The sequence below is a fragment of the Aulostomus chinensis genome, chromosome 17 (genome assembly GCF_037954235.1).
Source record: "Aulostomus chinensis isolate RoL2024-O1b breed Wild chromosome 17, RoL_Achi_v1.0, whole genome shotgun sequence".
NCBI lineage: Eukaryota > Metazoa > Chordata > Actinopteri > Syngnathiformes > Aulostomidae > Aulostomus > Aulostomus chinensis.
The window spans coordinates 23,551,007-23,568,159 of NC_141336.1; the positions used below are offsets into that span (position 1 = coordinate 23,551,007).

Here is a 17,153-nt window from a genome sequence, read left to right on the forward strand (position 1 = left end):
GGCGTCGAACCAACAACTGCGACGACTTCTAAAAATCACATTTTCAAAACAGAGAATCCAAGTAATTCTTAACATGAATCACTTGACAATATTGAACGACTCATTTGACGGTTTGGAGATTCCACCATTCTGAGGGTTCGAGTCAAGATGCACCCATCCTCCAGTTTTACCTGCAGGATTGTCTTTATTTTAAATTCTTGATGTTGTGATTTCAATCAAATCGAGATTTACTGCTCGGACCCATCTTAAAAGCACAGTCTCTGCTAATCTCGATTTATAGGATTAATTATGCAGCCAAAAATCTGAAGCATTAATCCCTCCAATACTGGGATAACCTCCTCGGACGCTCCTGATTTTATGATATGTGGTGACACACAGGCTCAAAGCATGAGCGGGATAGACTCTGGTTCTCTGGAGCAGCTCTGTTAGGGGGGGACTTCCCCTTTAAGTGGCTTCTGCAACAACATCTCCCGTGTACCTGCCCGCCTCCCTTAGCACCGCGGACAGCTCCACAGCCCGCTGACGACGCCGTCCCCTTCTGCCAACGCTCCGCGGGCCCCGAGGGGCCGACCACCAGCTCCACGCCATCGTCTTTGATCATGTTACTGCGGCACTGACAGCCACATCGTGGAGGGAGGGAGGGAGGGTGGGATGCGGGCTTCCCCTTAGACACTCACTGGCTGCCTCATCTTCCAACCGCCTGGAATCATCCCTCATCTCTGGGTCGCCTCCTTTGACTCGGGCTTTTCTCAGGATGGGGAGTCTGGACGCAACAGCAGGTGTCTGAACCAGTGGCGCGTCCTGTTCGAAGAGGTGGGGTCTCTCCTCCACCTCCACGCCCCGACATCGTTACCAGCAGCCGCCCGCCCAGCATCATGTCCCCTCCGGCGTCCGCTGCGACGGCGAGTGAGAGCAGCACCACCACCACCACCGTCTTCGAGGAGGACACCAGAGAGGAGGTATCGCTCCCAGACAGCCCCTGGGACGCCTGCATGTCGTTGAGGCGTCCTTCTTGTTATTGCGGGGTTAGAATTCATTCAAGTGCATGTTTGCATGAAAACGCTCTTGCACACATGGCAGTGGACCCCCCCCCCCCCCCCACACACACACACACATACAGACACACACAGACTCCCCGCCTGCCATTAGCTCAGAGGGCCTGCAGCATTGATTTCCTCTCTCATTGTCTCTCTGGAAAACAGCTTTTCTGCAGAGACATAGAACCGAACAGACCGAGCTGATGAAACCAGGCACACTGCATGGTGTGAGGCAGTTCCTGACACGCAGGTGCCCTGATAGGTGCATGATCCAATCAGTTCTACTCGGGGCCACAGTTCACAGCTCATATACAAACTAATTAGATCTCCAGAGGGCAGGGCCAGTAAAACCACGGCATAACGACCCCAAACGAAAACAGCCCCAACTGTATTTCTTGCTGCAGTGAAGACGAGCAGTGGGGCGGCAGAAGGAGGTCTCAAAAAGTCATCAGATGCGCTTATTTCCTGAACAGTCTTTGCCTGACTTATAAAATTAAGGGTTTGTTTTTTGTTGCTAAAAATGTAGTGTGTTTCTTCCACGAGCGACCACTCATAAAGCTGACGAACAGCTTTTAGAAAAATAAGCGCATCTTCAACATGTTTTTAAGTTTTTCTTTATTCACTCAGCCTGCTACTACTAGTTTTTATTTGCATATTTTTTAGTAGTCACAGTAGTTTGAAGTTAGTTCTTTAAAATCTTGGAATGCCCTCAGTTTCCCGTGTGTCTAAGCTTCTGTGCAGTCATGCTGGAATCCTCACACCTCCGATAAAGTGGAAGTTTTGAGGAAGCGTGTCAAGTTCTCACAGCCTCACAAACCATTCAACATATCAAGACGTGGCTCGCGCCGCACGAGCAGGCTTCCATCGATGTTGTTTTAGGAACAGAAATATGACACGGCTTCTTTTTTACTGATGCTGCTGACTGAAATATTGAGCGTCAGCCATTTACACACTTCGCTAAGTCATGGGGGGGGGGCAGGTCGGACCCTCTGCTGTACGTTTGACTCTCCTGGTCTAGGTCACGCTGACGGTGCAGGGACGTACACAGACACTAGAAAACTGAGCGTCTCCTCTGTTTTGTTTGTTCCCCCAACAGCAGAGACCCCTGAAGCAATCCCTGAGCAAGTCTCTATGTCGGGAGAGTTTCTGGAAATGCCTCCTCCTGTCCATCCTCATGTACGGCTGCATGGGGGCCATGGTCTGGTGTCACGTCACCAAGGTGACCCGCCTCACCTTTGACAGTGCCTTCAAAGGGAAATCCATGATGTACCATGACAGTCCCTGCTCGGATGGCTATATTTACATCCCCCTGGCCCTACTGGGCATGCTCTATTTGGTCTACCTGGTGGAGTGCTGGCACTGTCACGTGAAGAACGAGCTGCAGCACAAAGTGGACGTGGAGGGAATTTATGAGCGAATCCAGAGGATGCAGCAAGCTAAACCCTGCATCTGGTGGAAGGCCATCAGCTACCACTACGTACGGCGAACTCGACAAGTTACACGGTATCGCAACGGAGACGCCTACACCAGTACCCAGGTTTACCACGAGCGTGTCAACACCCACGTGGCTGAGGCGGAGTTTGACTACGGCCACTGTGGCGTTAAAGATGTCTCCAAACAGCTGGTGGGTTTAGAGAAGTCGGCGCTCACTAAGATGAGGTTCACCAAGTGTTTCAGCTTCGCTAATGTTGAGTCGGAGAATTCCTACCTTACACAACGAGCCAGGTTTTTCACCGACAACGAAGGTCTGGATGACTACATGGAGGCCAGGGAGGGCATGCACCTGAAGAACATTGACCTGAAAGAATATGTCATGGTTCTGTGTGACCCGGAGCATCACCCCTGGTACCTGTCCCATTACGTCTTCTGGGCCGCTTCATTCCTCACGTTCTCATGGCCTCTCAGAGTCTTCACAGAGTATCGCACCGCGTACGTCCACTATCGTGTGGAGAAGCTGTTTGGCCATGATTACCTCCCCGTGACCCCTTGTGACGATCGGCCTTACTGGCGCCGCATCCCTCGTGTCAACACCATTGACAGTACAGAGCTGGAATGGCACATCCGGTCCAACCAGCAGCTGGTGCCCAGTTACTCCGAGGCTGGTCTGATGGACCTGGCCCAGTGCCCGTCCAACTTCAACGGGATTCGTCAGAATTGCGAGCGCTGCCACAGAGCCATAAGCTGTTCCTCTGTGTTCTCACGCAGCGCCCTCAGCATCTGCACCGGGGCAAGCTCCCGCATCCCCTTCAGCGGCAGCCGGTTCTCTCTGGCGCGGCGCTACGGCTCCCAGCGCAGCTGCTTCTGGAGGAGCGGCAGTTTGGACGACCAGGAGAGTCCCAGCGAAAACACCCGCTGTCTCTCAGAGCGCCTCACCACAGACGATGAGGAGCCCCCAGACTACGAGGACGCACTTTGCTACCCGGTGCTCATCGTCCACTGCAGCGAGAACTGCCACAACCACAGGTCCTTCCACAGGAACGGCTCCTGTGTGGAGACTTCCCTATGACCTCGCCCTCTCGGACAAAACAAATATCTGTAGCATCCAAACAACTTCAGATGCAGAGTGTGTCTGAACGTAAGATACACATAGAAAAGCCTAAATCCTGAATGTGTGAATCACCACAGCAATAAGAGTGATTAGCGAGTGGAGAGCAAGAGCACACACACGCATGACGTCCAAGACTGTTACACTGCACATCAATACCGAAGCTTTTAAGATCTCAATATGACTGAAACTGCAGTTACCTCATAAGAGCTTCTCCGAGGCCCCGGACAAGACGGACAGATCAAATTCATCAAGCGCAACGTGAGAGCGGAGCTGATCCCGATGGTCTGAACATCATCGCTCTACAAGTCCAACCTGCTTCCACTTACAGCAATAACTGTGATCAAGTATCATCTCCACAAGTGAAAGGATCGACACTTATGCATATCACAAAGTAACACTGGGCAACACAAAACCCTCCAGTCCATCAAGAGACTCACGAACTCTTGGGTTCTCTGGCTGTTATATCAGTTTGTAACTATTTAATTTCTGATGTTGCGATGTAGTGGTATAATTTACTCTATTTGGTGTAACCAGATTTCCCAGAATGCCTTTTGACGAGGCCAGATGAGTCTGTTTTCTGTTACGGTCAGACGTCCACTGAGATGAAGGGACTGGCATCATTAACATCTCTGCTTTGTATTCAGTGGATTCCTCTCTTTTTTGACTCTTGACTGTTGGTACAATATGGCAGCTTTTGGATGTTGAAGGCCTGATACCTAAAACCGATGTTTACAGCTGACATTTTAGATTCCTGAGTTTTTTTGTTTTTTTGTTTAATCTGTAACAAAACTCCACGATAGATGTTGGACATGTGATATCACATGTTACAAGTTGAGTACCTGCAAGGAAATAAGGTGGCTTGGTGTTGAAATCTCTGATGGATTTGGCTTTACTAACATCAGTCAAACACTTTACCTTCCAGGAAAATGCCAACTTTGGGGTAAATATGCTTATTTTCTATCCTTTCCTTCCTCCGCACTGCATTAGCAGACCGAGACCCGCAGAGACCTGCTAGTCAGCATAGCACGGTCAATTGTTGTGGGTGGGAAGTGTTAGCACAACCCTGTCAAAAGGAATACGCTTTTATTCAAAGAAGTCTAAATGAACTAAGGTTGTTAATTTCATCAGTTATGAAATGACAATTTGAAAGGAAGGCAGCACGGTGGAGCAGTGGTCCTCACTGTGGCCCCCCAGCAAGAAGGTTGTGGGTGGAGCCCCGGCTGGAGCAGGGGGTCTTTCTGGGTGAGTCTCCATGTTCTCCCTGTTCCTGCTGGGTTCTCTCCGGTACTCCAGCTTCCTCCCACAGTCCAAAGACATCAAGAGGGACCAGGTTAATCCAGACTCTAAATTGACCGGAGGCGTGGCTGGGAGAGCCAATGGTTGTCTGTCTCTATGTGTTGGCCCTGTGATGGACTGGTGACCTGTCCAGGGGGAAGGCTGCTGGGATAGGCTCCACCCCCACCACCCTCAACAGGAGAAGAGGGAGAACATGGATGGATGGAATTTAAAAGGAGACATTGTAATTTTAGCATTAAACACTCTGGAAAAGGAACACTGTGTCAACACAGACCAAGAAGTTGAAGCGCGAACACTTCCCATCCACTACAACTCATTGCGCTAAGCTAACTAGCGGTCGGTCTCAGCTCCCAAACGCAGCAGCACACAGAGGAAAGATGGGAATCTCTAGGCTCTGGATCTGACGGAGATGGACAATGATTCCCCAAAACTTAGCGTGTGTGTTTTTTTAAATTTTTTTTTTAACCGCATACTGCCACGATTTAAAAAAAAGGGAGAAAAAAAAAAAGACCGTTAACTGTAATTAAAACCACAACTCATCCTTACATGAATCTTGTAGACAGGTTTACATTAAACAGGTGTGTGACACGTTAGACAACCGCTCGGCTGTCCAACCCAGCGGGTGTCAAGCAAACATGAGGAACATTAAATCTACGCCCAAATCTGCATGATTTCCCTCTGCCAACATTATAGCTGAATGTAAACCACCAGCGCACATTATGTAGTATCTCCATCATGTATTTAGTGGTGACTTCACTGTCTAGTGTGTAAAAACTGAATGTGCTCACACCAACATGCCACCGTGTTTCTCGAAGAGAGTTTGACATTTGATTCACCTCCCTCTTGAGGACAGTTTATGCACAGCACATGGACATCACACCGACTTTATAACGCTGACTTTTTTAATAACAGCAACACATTGTATGCATTCTAGCAAATAATATCTTCTTACATTGGTTTCGATGATGTAGTGACAACAGTATTATGCACTTGAAGTAACACTAGACATTATGAATTGTCGTGAAGCTGAATGTTGATGTAAATTCCCTTCAAGTAATAAAGTATTCAAGTTGTTATATTGGCAAGTACGTAACTGCTCAGACAGAGAAAAAAAGTACTCTTATTCCTTCTTGTACAAAATATTCTTGCTGTTGTTATAATTGAACGGGATGTATAAATAATATGATTAACTTTTTCAAACATGTATTCAACTTCTGGAAAAGAATAAAAGTTGCAGCAGATGTCAGGGGGGAACCCCGTGTGTAAGACTCGAAATACATCTTGGTTGTATAATGTGTGCCCATCACAATGACCTTGACCTTTGACCTGTAAATGTTTTTCAGGGTCCTCCTTTGTCCTCCCTCAAGGGGTTCAGAGATATTGTGTTCATATGACGTGACCTTTGACCTCAGAAATTCTTTCAGCTCACCCTTGAGTTCTGATGAATGAGGAAAAATTTGGAGAAATTCCCTCGCGCCATTCCAGAGGTACGACATAACGAGGAATGGGACAAAGACACGAGGCCTCCGACTTGGGTACACTAAGAGTTCCAGATCAGGAGTGTGTGAGTACTGCAAGAGTGTCCTTCACCAGAGGAGTCTTTTTTTTTTTTTTTTAGAAGAAAGGCAATAAAATTAATTGGCTTGATTGTACGTTGCTGCATCAGTATTGGGTTCCTGTTATATGACCCTTCCATGGTTACTGGGACTCTTGAATGGAGCTGAGCCTCCCTCAGTATCATTACTGGTGTTTTTAAGTCAAAATATGAAAATATGAAGAGGAAACAGCCTGTAAGCGACTGAACACTCTTTTTCCTACAATTAGAACGCTCAATTTAATTTTGCTCTCTAAAAAACAAACTCACAGCCTCTGAATTCCCTTGTGAGCACATCTCTGATTTCATGCGTTATAACTCAAGGCTCAGGATGTTACGCACCGTCATTTTTTTTCGCAGCAGACTGGCAGAAATTGGGAGAAATAAACACGTTTAGACGCCCATTTAATTCGGTTAGAAAAGGAAAAAAAATAAAAAGCGTTTTCTCCTCCTGTGCGCCAGGGGGCGGCATTTGGGAGGAGGCTGCAGATTAAACCCATCACACTGTGACGGGAAACGAATCCCTGGCAGGAGCTATGAGGGGTTGCTTCATAGGTGAGTAGGTACCTGATTCAACCGCTACACGTGGATGACTTTAGACTTTGAAACGAATTATTTGCTGGTTAGCAAACGTGGTATTTTCACGCGCTAGCTAAAGCGGCTAAAGCTAGCGGCTAGCCGCTTGTGCCTCTCCGTCTGACACTTGCTCACGGAGGAAGCCATTACAGTGCATGACAAAAAACAAATGGAATAAAGGTGCAAAAAAAAAGAAAGAAAAGGAAATAGACAAAACACAACAGCTCACATTTAGGACATAACGAGCTCTTTGAGCGGTTTTTGACAACAAGCGTAGCTTTCTGGCCTCTGTGAGCCTCTCAGTGCTACAGAGAAGTGCTGAGAGACGAAAGGTCAAACAACCTAAGAGAGACAAAAGCGTTCGATTGGCTGCGGTTTCGAGGTTAAACCTGCAGACCGAGAGCAACCTGAGGGTTGCAGGTTTAAAAAAAAAAAAAGAAAAAGGGATCGCGTTTATTTTGGCTGGTATTGTGGATGTGTCGTGTTCATTTTTACTTAAGTTTTTTTTTTGTTTACTTAAATCCCGTTTTGTTTTTGTGGGGATTAAAGTAGAACCTTTTAGAATGTGATTTGTAGCAGGATGTCACTGCAGCGCCACAATGTGCCACTGATCAAGGTAGCGCCCCCCGTGACTACAAAAACCAAAACCAAAATGCAAGTGGACACACAACTGCCATTTTGATCAATTGTGCGGCTCATTTAAATGAAACTACCAGTGTTTTAAAAGTTTTTATTGGCTTTAAACGAGACCGTGTATGAAAGATGTCTAAAACACTGAATTTGATGGTATGTTTTGGAGCAGATGAATGAAATAAAATCTTAGGTGTAATCTTTTTTTTTCTTTTGTGCTTCATTAATTAACTCTGTACCGGGGGGGGGACCCCCATCAATTAAAGTTATACTTCCCCAAGAATGTGTAATTGGAGCTCAGAAAGAAGTTTTGCTGCTTCGCATCTCTTTGGCTCCAGGATACAAAAAGAGCCAGCCTCCTCTATTTAGCTTGAAGCTAATGGCTTCCGGCTTCTAACAACCAAGCTATCCACAGTTGTGTTAACAAAAAAAAAGGGTGTTGTCTGCTATAACCCATGTCTTCTTCATGTGTTTACAGTGAGTGGGTGGAGCTCCAACATGCAGAGCCTGGCAGTGCAGGTGTTAGCCATGAGGCAGCTTGGCCGGCTGAACCAAAGCCACCTGTTGGCTGCTGGATACGGACTGAGGCAGACTGAATGGTCTCCCAGGACCATCCACACCCGCCAGCTGTGGGGCTGCGCTGCTTCCACCGCCCTGGGCTGCCACCGGCCGGCTCTCTGTGGCAGGTACGCCATGAGGAGCTGGTCCGTCCATCAGCTGAGGTTCAAAAGCAACAAGAGGAAAGGTGCTGCCAGTGAGACACAGGAGGACGAAGACGAGGATGAGGAGGACCCAGAGGACAGTGATTACGAAGATGAGGTCGTGGACCCCAATGTACCAAAAGACTATAAAGACATGGAGAAGCATGTGCAGTCCTTCCGCTTTGATGTCATCATGGGGGCTGGCCTGAATATCGCACGCAAGTGAGTTCATAGCTGCTGATAGAAGACAACAAAGTTCAGGTGTTGCATGAATGATCCTAATGCAGTTTTGATATTCATGAACTAACGAACACCAGCAGGCGTCGTGTGTGTATTTCCAAGTCCTCACAAGTGGGCGCCTTGAGCTCACGAGAGCGTTTTCCTCACCCGCATCACTTCCTTGTGGCTCCAGCACGTAGAAAGAACCAGCCACGTCTACTCAGCTAGAGGCTAAAGGAGACTGGTGTCTTAACAACAAGCTACACCAACAAAAGAGCAAAACAGTCTGAAAGCATCCGCTTACAAACTCTGAAGCGCGTCGTCACGCTCAGTAAAACCAACTGTAGCTCTGCATTTGTGATAGATTTGATGTTGTTAGCTGTCGGGCGCCATTGGCTTCAAGCTGCGTGGCTGCGTCAGCATGCTGGAGTCACAGAGGTGCTGCGGCGTGTCAGAAACTTCTATGTGTGAGCACCTGAAAGGCAAAAAAAAACAACAACAACAAATGGCTTCTTGGTGCGTTGTATGGCTTCACCAAACCTCTGCTCATCTTGCAACAGTAAAATAGAGGACAGCTTCTACAACAGAATGCTCCGACTAAATGGACAGACGCTCATCAAGAAAAGCAAATCAGTGAGTGCCGCATGTTTTCCACTCATGACGTTTCCCCGACGCTGTCATGGCGGTGCAGACTCACGTTTCTGCTTTGCATGCAGGTGAAAGCTGGCGACACCTTGGATCTGGTACTGTCAGAGAGCAAACAAGCTGACACCGTTACTCTGATGAGAGTCGTCCTCAAGCAGGTTTCGGGTGAAACCACCAAAACAGAGAAGTACAAAGTCGTTTTAAGACGCTGGAAATTCCTAGAGCTCTCGAGGGATGAGGTCTTCAAGCCGTGAACCTGGAATAGGACGGCACCGCATGGAAAATGACGGGAAAAAACTGCTGTGGATCTGGAGAGGATAAGATAGGTGTACTGTAAAGAGTTGTTACTGTGCTGTTTCACACACTCTCATACCCAATAAAGATGCACGTGGATGTTCTGGAATTCTGCTCTTGTATTTACTTACCCTGTAAGGAACCACAAGACAGTCTGTTGCAACTTGGTGGTTTTCATCATTTTGGTGTGTTGTCCCGTTTCCCCCCCTTAGAATTGTGATAAACAATACTGAGGATAGGATAGGATAATTATCGCGGCAGGTCTATGAGTGAGTTTGTGAACAGAAGACCGGTCATCTAGGAATGTCTGACGCGGATATCGGCTCAGTTTCACTCGGGTCTCTTTGCTCGTCCTCTATGGTTTGTGATGGCGAGTCATCAACAAATGAGCTTCAAGGGCTTTTTACTCTCCTGCTCTGTACAAAATGGGAATATTTTGTACAGAGCAGATACCGGCGCTGGTAGGCATCTTCCAAAATCAGTTGTAAAATGTCAGCCATCGGCAAACATCCGATCGCTCGTTTGGAGTTTGCTCTTTCTTGCAGGGAGGGAGAGTTTTTGATAAGACAGCAAACAAACAGTGTAAGAGGTGGAGAACTGAAACCGCATCTGTTCACACGTTTTCCTTCAGGTAACCCGGATGTTTTCACGCCAAACTGATGTGACTCAGGCCCTCTGCTACACAAACATTCCTGATGATGCATGTAAAAAAGAAAAAACCAAACCAAACAAAAACGCTTCGGGTGGGTGTGCCGAACGTTTCCTGTGAGGGCGCTGCTCATCTCCCGACTGTGGCGGCGGACCGTTGCTTGATGGGTGGAACTGTTAAACATTCACAGCATTTTACTGCTGAAGATGACCTGTTTAGATAGCAAGGAAAGTCATTCGAGTTAAACCAACAGTAGTAAACTCACCGCTGGACTGTGGCGGCTCAGCAGAACGAGGGCGTTTCGCCAGTAAGTCCTAATATTTAGATATATTTGGACCGTCGACTTCCAAATATCACCATCCGCTTCTGCCCCAAAATCCAATATCAGTCGGGGCTGAAATTACAGGCTAATAAATCCTCCATGAAGGCTTGAATACCATTAGTGTGTACTGATACCCACTCATATGTCATGTGATTTTATTAGAAATAGGTTATCATGATCCATCGTCATGTTAAATTGTCTTATAAACTTCTATAAGAAGGCTTAACATAAGCACATTGTTATTCAAACAGAGGTGGCACGATGCTACATCAGTTACTGCCATGGAAATGCATCACATCATCGTGATTAAGTTCTATTCAAATAGAAAATGTGATCTAGACTATCAGCTACTATCATTGTTAATGATTTTTAAGGCTACAACAATATTGACAAAGTATGTTAGATAAACTATGACAGGTTTGGCGTATAAATAGAAGCTTTTTAAACTCTATCTGACAGTGATAGTTCTACATTAAAGTAACACTTGGCCCGGAAAGTGTGTTCTGCCTTTCGAGTACTCAAAAATATATATTTTGAGCTCAAAAAGTTTTGTTCCCCCCCCCCCTCCTGAATAACCTTTTTGGGCTCCAGCAAGCTGGAGTCAGCCATGTTTATTTAGCTTGAGGCTAAAAGGTGACTGGCAGTTTAAAACGGCTGCAGCAACAAAACGGCAACACTGTCCGAAAACACTTGTTTACAAACTCGAGCACATTTTCCTGATGGTCTGGATAAAGAAAACACGGCTCATACAAAACGATGCACGTGAGAGTTCGCAAAAGGTCGCTTCTGCTGCTGCTCTGCTGCTGTGGCTGCCGGCAACAATCAGCCTCCAATCAGCTCCACGCCAAACACACCTGGCCGGCTCTTTCAGCATTCAGGAAACAAAAAGAAGTGACGCAGGAGGGGAAAAGCATCTTTGTGAGCTTAGGGCACCTATCTGAGAGATACTTGAAAGGCAAAATACAACTTCTTTGGGTGAAGTATTGCTTTAACTACAACGCTGTGGTCAGAATTTAAAGTAGGACTAGAAGTAGAACTGCAGAAAATCGCAACAGCTTGGCTTCATCCTACAGAGGACAGCTTGTACAGTAAAAGTTCAACAATGCGTTGTCTGCTTGTTGTCTGATGACAGAAAAGTGTCTAACTGCAGAGTCGTGTAACTAGGACACAGTGCTCGACCTCTTGGCCTTCTTCAGAATGTCACACTTCTTCCGATTGGGACGCCGGCAACGTTCGTCAATGCTCGGAACACATTCGTAGTGCCACACCTCCTCCATCTTATCCACAGGATACACCGTTTCCACATAGTGACGGATGAGCCGGAGACGCACCGGGTCCAGCTGCTTCTTGTTGCAGGCCCCTGAATGGTTGTACTGCAGGCGCAGGTTCTCCTGTGTGAAGAGCTCAGGAAAGAGGCGGACCAAAAGTCTGGCGGCAAAGTTCCCAACAGAGAGGCTCTGCTGGACAATTTCCCGAACCTCAAGGTCTGAGAGCAGGTAGACAGAAGGAACAGGGAAGTCCGGTTTGGACACAGTCAGTTCATCCAGAGGGATTTTGCAGAAGTCTTTACTGCTCTTCTCAGGTGGTAAAGAGGGAATATCTGGATCCTCCCGCATGTTCTCTGGATTGAGCTGGTTCAGCTGGCAAATAAAGTCCTGCTCCGGATCTTGACCGTAAACTTTGCGCTGCTGCAGGTAGGACCTCCTCTGCTCCGTGTCGCGTCTCCTGCACCTCTCGTCGAGTTTGCCAATGAATTCCAGGACCCACACCCTGTCGTTCTTGGCCTGCGGGTAGACTAACTGCACATAATGACGGATCAGATTCACACGAACAGGGTCGAGCTGCTTCTTCCCGAGGGAGCCGCTGCAGTTGTACTGCTTCCGTGTGTTCTCATGGGTGAAGAGCTCTGGGAACATGAGCACCAGCAGCCGGGAGGCAAAGTTCCCAATGGACAGGCTACATTCATAGTTACTCTTCAGCTGCTCCTTGGACAAGAGGTACTCCTGTGGAACAGTGAATTCTGGCAGAGGAATCTCCAGATTGTCAAAATCTACAGGCATAAGCAGCGACTTTTTGGACTTGCGACCGGGCCTCTCATGGTCGCACACCTCTGGAACCTTAATAATAGAAACGTCTTCAGGAAGACTGGCCAGGTCAAAGCCTTCGTCGTTGTTGTCAGGTTCACTCCCGTTGCCGTTACTGTGGGGCCCCTCCAGAGCGTCCTCCATGTGCTGGACGCACACCTGAAGCCAGCTGTCCTCAGGCACGTCAGGAAAATTTGCCTCCATATACTTTCTTATTACTTCCATCTTGTCAGAGTCTAGAATCAGCTGCCCTACGTTGTTAAAACCGTTGCAGCCTTCTGGCACTTTCCCCTCTTCAAAAACCTCTGGAAAGAGGCGGTGCATCAGGAAAATAACGAAGTCCTCCGGGGAGGAGAACTCATCTAGCTCCTCTGTGGCTTGTGTCACTGCCAGGCTGCTCTGCTGATTATCCAGAGGGACATGCTCCTCCTGACCCTGCTCATTAATGAAACGATATGTTTGAGGATGCTCCGCTTTTATCCCAGCTCCAGTGATTGTCTGCTTCCTGAGCAGCCGAGCACTCTCCATATCCCTCTGGGCCCAGAACCGATTAAAGAAGTCATTAATCTGAAGGAGGCATTCTTCCTGCCAGACGCTGTTGTTCTTGACAGAAGGGTAGCACACCTCAACGTAGTTGCGTATCAGCTGCAGATGGAGAGACTCCAGCGTTCTCTTGCTCGCCATGCAGTCGTGAGAGCACTCCCTGGCTTTGAACAGCTCTGGGAAGAGGTGCACCAGTAAACGGCAACCCAGCTCCCCGGCACTGGACGTCTGCTCCATCAACGGATTCAACTCATCAGTTGTCAGCAGATACTCAGGCGGAGGCTGGAACTCTGCCACCATCTCCGCTGGTTTGATCTGCTTTTTTATCCGCATGACTTCAAGGGTTAACAAGTCCACTTTGCTATGCAGCTGCGTCATGCTGGAGTTGAGGGTATTGAGGATGAAGAACATTTTCTCAATAAGAGGATAAAGATTGGAGTTTGTTGACAAGGTTTGGTCTGACGTGTCCGTCGATGGTGAGATTTCCAACGAGCCATTTTCCTCTGAGCTTTGGAGACTGGATGAGAGGACGCTGCTTAAGTTGAGCTGGTTTCCGACACCAAGACTGGCCTGCTGCTCCAGGACAGGAGCGTTCTTCTTCTCCGAGATCCTGTGGGAGATGCTGAAGAGAGGCTTCCTGTAGGAGACCCTGGACTCCCTCTTCTCTCCGGTTGTGGTGAGGCATAGAGGCTCGTGTCTGTTGCTCTCATCCATCAAGTGACGCCTCATCTAGACACAGTTCATAAATACATTAAAAACACAGCGTACAGTAGTGAAATCAGGTCCAGACTTTCCTTCTGCTTCTAGTTGGCTAAAATGGTGTGAGAGTTGCTGACCTCGCCAGAGACTCTGGGTCTTTTGCTGCTTGTGGACTGGTTAGCGTCAGGGCCCATTTCTGCAGATGTCCGTTTACCAGCCTTAGTGGCCCCCGGAGACCCTCCACCGTGTCCTTCACCCGGCTCGCAAATAGCAAAGTCCTCCATCTCCTCCTTAACGTCCGGGACATGCTTGTGGTCTGCCAGTAATGACATTTTCACATTTGTGAACATCCTCCCACATTCACTGACCAGTAACGTGGGTAACATTCTTCATGATTCATCCAGGATTTATAAGATAATCTGACGCCTGAATAGCAGTGAGGTGTCAAAAGGTTTGACCTAAGGCTTCTAAAACATTTAAACGATTCTAAAAATAAACAACGATAACTGCGAAACGGCTGCTGAGCTTACCTTTCTCAAGCATCGTTTCATCTGAAACTTCCCCATGCTCAGAGGAACTCATAGCCTGAAAAAACAAAAACAAAACACAAATAATGGTTGATTATCAAGTGTAAACATGAAAAAGCTGCCAAGTAATTCAAGGTGATAAAACAGCACCAGTAAAAGTAGTTGTGCACCTGAACACAGGCGCGGAAGAGAGCCAGCCACGTACATTTGGCTTGGAGCTAAGGGCGACTGACGGCTAGCGGCCATAACTGCCCAGAAAAACGCGCACCATGCACTCGCCCTTCATCCTGCCGTATTCTCAGTAATACACACACACTTTGATTTGAGTTAGAAAATACACAATGGGGCCACGGAGCTAAACGTGGCTGACTCTGTCTGCGGTCTAGAGTCCATAAGCCGTGTGTGTGTGTGTGTGTGTGTGTGTGTGTGTGTGTGTGTGTGTGTTGGGGAGGGGGGTACAGCTGCGACCCCCCCCCCCCCCCCCGGATAAAAACTGCATAACGACGCCCTGGAAGTTTTTGAAAATGTTTTACTTCTGTTTCACAAACTCGGTGGCATCAAAGGCACTTCAGTTGTCACGTGAGAGAGTACAGTGCCCTAATAACACAGCACGTGACCAGCTGCAGTCACACTCACACACACACACACACACACGAACTGTTTGCTCAACACGTCTAAACCGGTTTGGTGTGCGGTTAACACGGTGTCACGAGCCGTGGAGAAAACAAACCAAGCCGAAGACAAAAGTAGAGGTTTGTTTGTTTGTTTGTGGCCTGGGCTCAGGGACTCCTCGCTCTCCTCCAGGAGCAGCTACTTCCTCATTCTTCCGCCCATGAACCCTGGGACCAAAACACGAGATGTTGCTCTCTCTCTCTCTCTCTCTCTCACACACACACACACACACACACACACACACACACACACACACTCGCACACAGACGCGTCACAAAGACCCAATTCCTTTGCGCCATTGCGTCCATTAATGCGCTGCTCACTTGTGCACAACATTAGTGAATTATTATAGTGACGCGGCGATGTTTGCGTGGACCAGTCCCTCCCCCACCACCACCACCTCCTCCTACACCCCCCCACTGCTCGGACTCGGGCTAAATTAGCAGCGACCGGCGGCTCGAGCTCACCTTTGCGGTTCCACGCAAGCCTCCCGGACTGTTAGCGGCGTCTTGGACATGTCTGCGCACTATCGCGGTGGTTGATTCGCAGACAACTCTTGTTCCTGTTGTTGACGGGGTTTTTTTTTTTTCTTTTCTTTTTTTTTCCTCCTCTCTCTCTTTCTCGCTCGGCTTCTGTGATTTCTCGCGTGACGTGACGTGACGTGACGTGACGGCGCGCGCGCGCCTGCTGTGTCACTTCCGCACACAGCTGTGGAGGAGGGAGGGGGCGCTAACAAGAGAAAGATACTAGTAAAGCTTAATGTTACTATCAGAAAGCAAAACAAAAAAACCTTGGTTTTTAAATTCACTTTACTGCAACTGAACAAAAATACTTCATCTGTACGAGTATTTGATCGCGGTATTTTGAGTTTCCTGTAGCCGGAATGAGGCTGAGAGCTTCGTTTGCTGACTGCAGACTTCAGTCTCGTTCACGGTTCCAACTTTTCCTTGCAGAACAAATTTCAAAATCCTCCTTTTGCTGCTGAAACACTCGGAACGGATAAATAATGATCTGACCTCATCTTGCTGTCAAACTTCTTTCACTCCTTGTAAAGAAAGCGCACGTGTACCAACTGATGTTCTCATGAAATCCCAACTTTTTTTTTGGGGGGGGGGGGGGGGACGGGACAGCGACTCAACTTTACATGATTTTGCCAAAAGTAAACAAGTTTTGTTGTTCAAATTCCTTAAATTCAATTTCTTTCCTTTCTCACAGCAAACTTGTGTCCTGCACCAAGCCTCATTCTGCCTCCTGTTTACACTATGAAAATACTACTACTACTACTACTACTAGTAGTAGTAATAATAATAATGACGAGCAAACATAATAGTACCTCCGGGCTCAGGCCGTAATAACAATAATGATGATAATAATAATTAAACCAGCATCAGTTGACATCAGACAAGCCAATAACTGGCGTCCCAAGTTACGTAAGCAACATTCTAACACCTGCTAAATAGAACTAATAAATCTAACATTCAATACATAATTCACAAACATCAGAACTTTGTCTCTCTTTAAGCTAATTTGTCTTAAGATTTTATAAAACAACCCCTAATGAGCTTTGTAGAAACACACACACACGCGCGCACACACACACACACACACACACACACACACACACACACACACACACACACACAGAGTTCTTGAACTCTCAGGAAGACATCCGGCATTCACAGATCATTTAATAACATTCCCATGGTGAAGAGGTGCCGGATTTCATGAGAACACAAAGTAAGGAACATCCCTGTTTTGTCGGACCCCTCTGAATTACCTGGCAGCAACGTGGAGGTACGCGCACTCAAACTCAAAGATTTTGTGGGCGACATCGCCCTCAAGTGGACACACAGAGAACTGCACAGACATTTGAATGGCGGTCAAGTAGAATGTCGAGTTGTTGCTGTTAGTGAGTTGAGCTGGACTTATTTATTAGGGCCTGAGCCTGAAGGTACTTCAGACGAAGACCCGATTATGTTTGTTTTTTTTTAACTGATTTTCCTTTTTAATCTATTTAATGACATTTTTTTTTTTTTTTTTTTACTGGTGATTACTGAAGCTAATGCTGCTCTGCTGCTGGCTATTGCAGTTCTTAAACCTGCTTCTCATTGTTCCTT

General features: G+C 47.3%; 3 protein-coding genes across 4 annotated transcripts; 2 read left to right on the forward strand and 1 right to left on the reverse strand.

Annotated features, from left to right (window-relative positions):
* The first annotated feature begins 663 nt into the window (after positions 1 to 663).
* tmem151bb (transmembrane protein 151Bb) lies at positions 664 to 6,126 on the forward strand. The gene is made up of 2 exons (XM_086182144.1): positions 664 to 959; positions 2,134 to 6,126. Exons 1-2 carry the CDS (start codon positions 876 to 878, stop codon positions 3,541 to 3,543), a joined length of 1,494 nt encoding a protein of 497 aa, XP_086038270.1. The 5' UTR covers positions 664 to 875; the 3' UTR covers positions 3,544 to 6,126.
* An 814-nt stretch (positions 6,127 to 6,940) lies between these two features.
* On the forward strand, positions 6,941 to 9,644 carry mtres1 (mitochondrial transcription rescue factor 1). Its single transcript, XM_086182608.1, has 4 exons — positions 6,941 to 7,030; positions 8,160 to 8,604; positions 9,162 to 9,234; positions 9,318 to 9,644. The coding sequence occupies exons 1-4, from the start codon at positions 7,012 to 7,014 to the stop codon at positions 9,498 to 9,500; spliced, it is 720 nt and encodes a 239-aa protein (XP_086038734.1). The 5' UTR covers positions 6,941 to 7,011; the 3' UTR covers positions 9,501 to 9,644.
* Positions 9,645 to 11,069: 1,425 nt separating this feature from the next.
* Positions 11,070 to 15,691, reverse strand: bend3 (BEN domain containing 3). 2 transcript variants are annotated; one of them, XM_086182374.1, is made up of 4 exons: positions 15,504 to 15,691; positions 14,368 to 14,422; positions 13,975 to 14,153; positions 11,070 to 13,867 (listed from the first exon to the last, which is right to left on the reverse strand). In XM_086182374.1, the coding sequence occupies exons 2-4, from the start codon at positions 14,417 to 14,419 to the stop codon at positions 11,672 to 11,674; spliced, it is 2,427 nt and encodes an 808-aa protein (XP_086038500.1). In that variant the 5' UTR covers positions 14,420 to 14,422; positions 15,504 to 15,691; the 3' UTR covers positions 11,070 to 11,671. The 2 variants fall into 2 exon arrangements, with proteins under 2 accessions (XP_086038500.1, XP_086038502.1); XM_086182376.1 differs by lacking the exon at positions 15,504 to 15,691 and adding an exon at positions 14,535 to 14,764.
* Between the last annotated feature and the right edge of the window lie 1,462 nt (positions 15,692 to 17,153).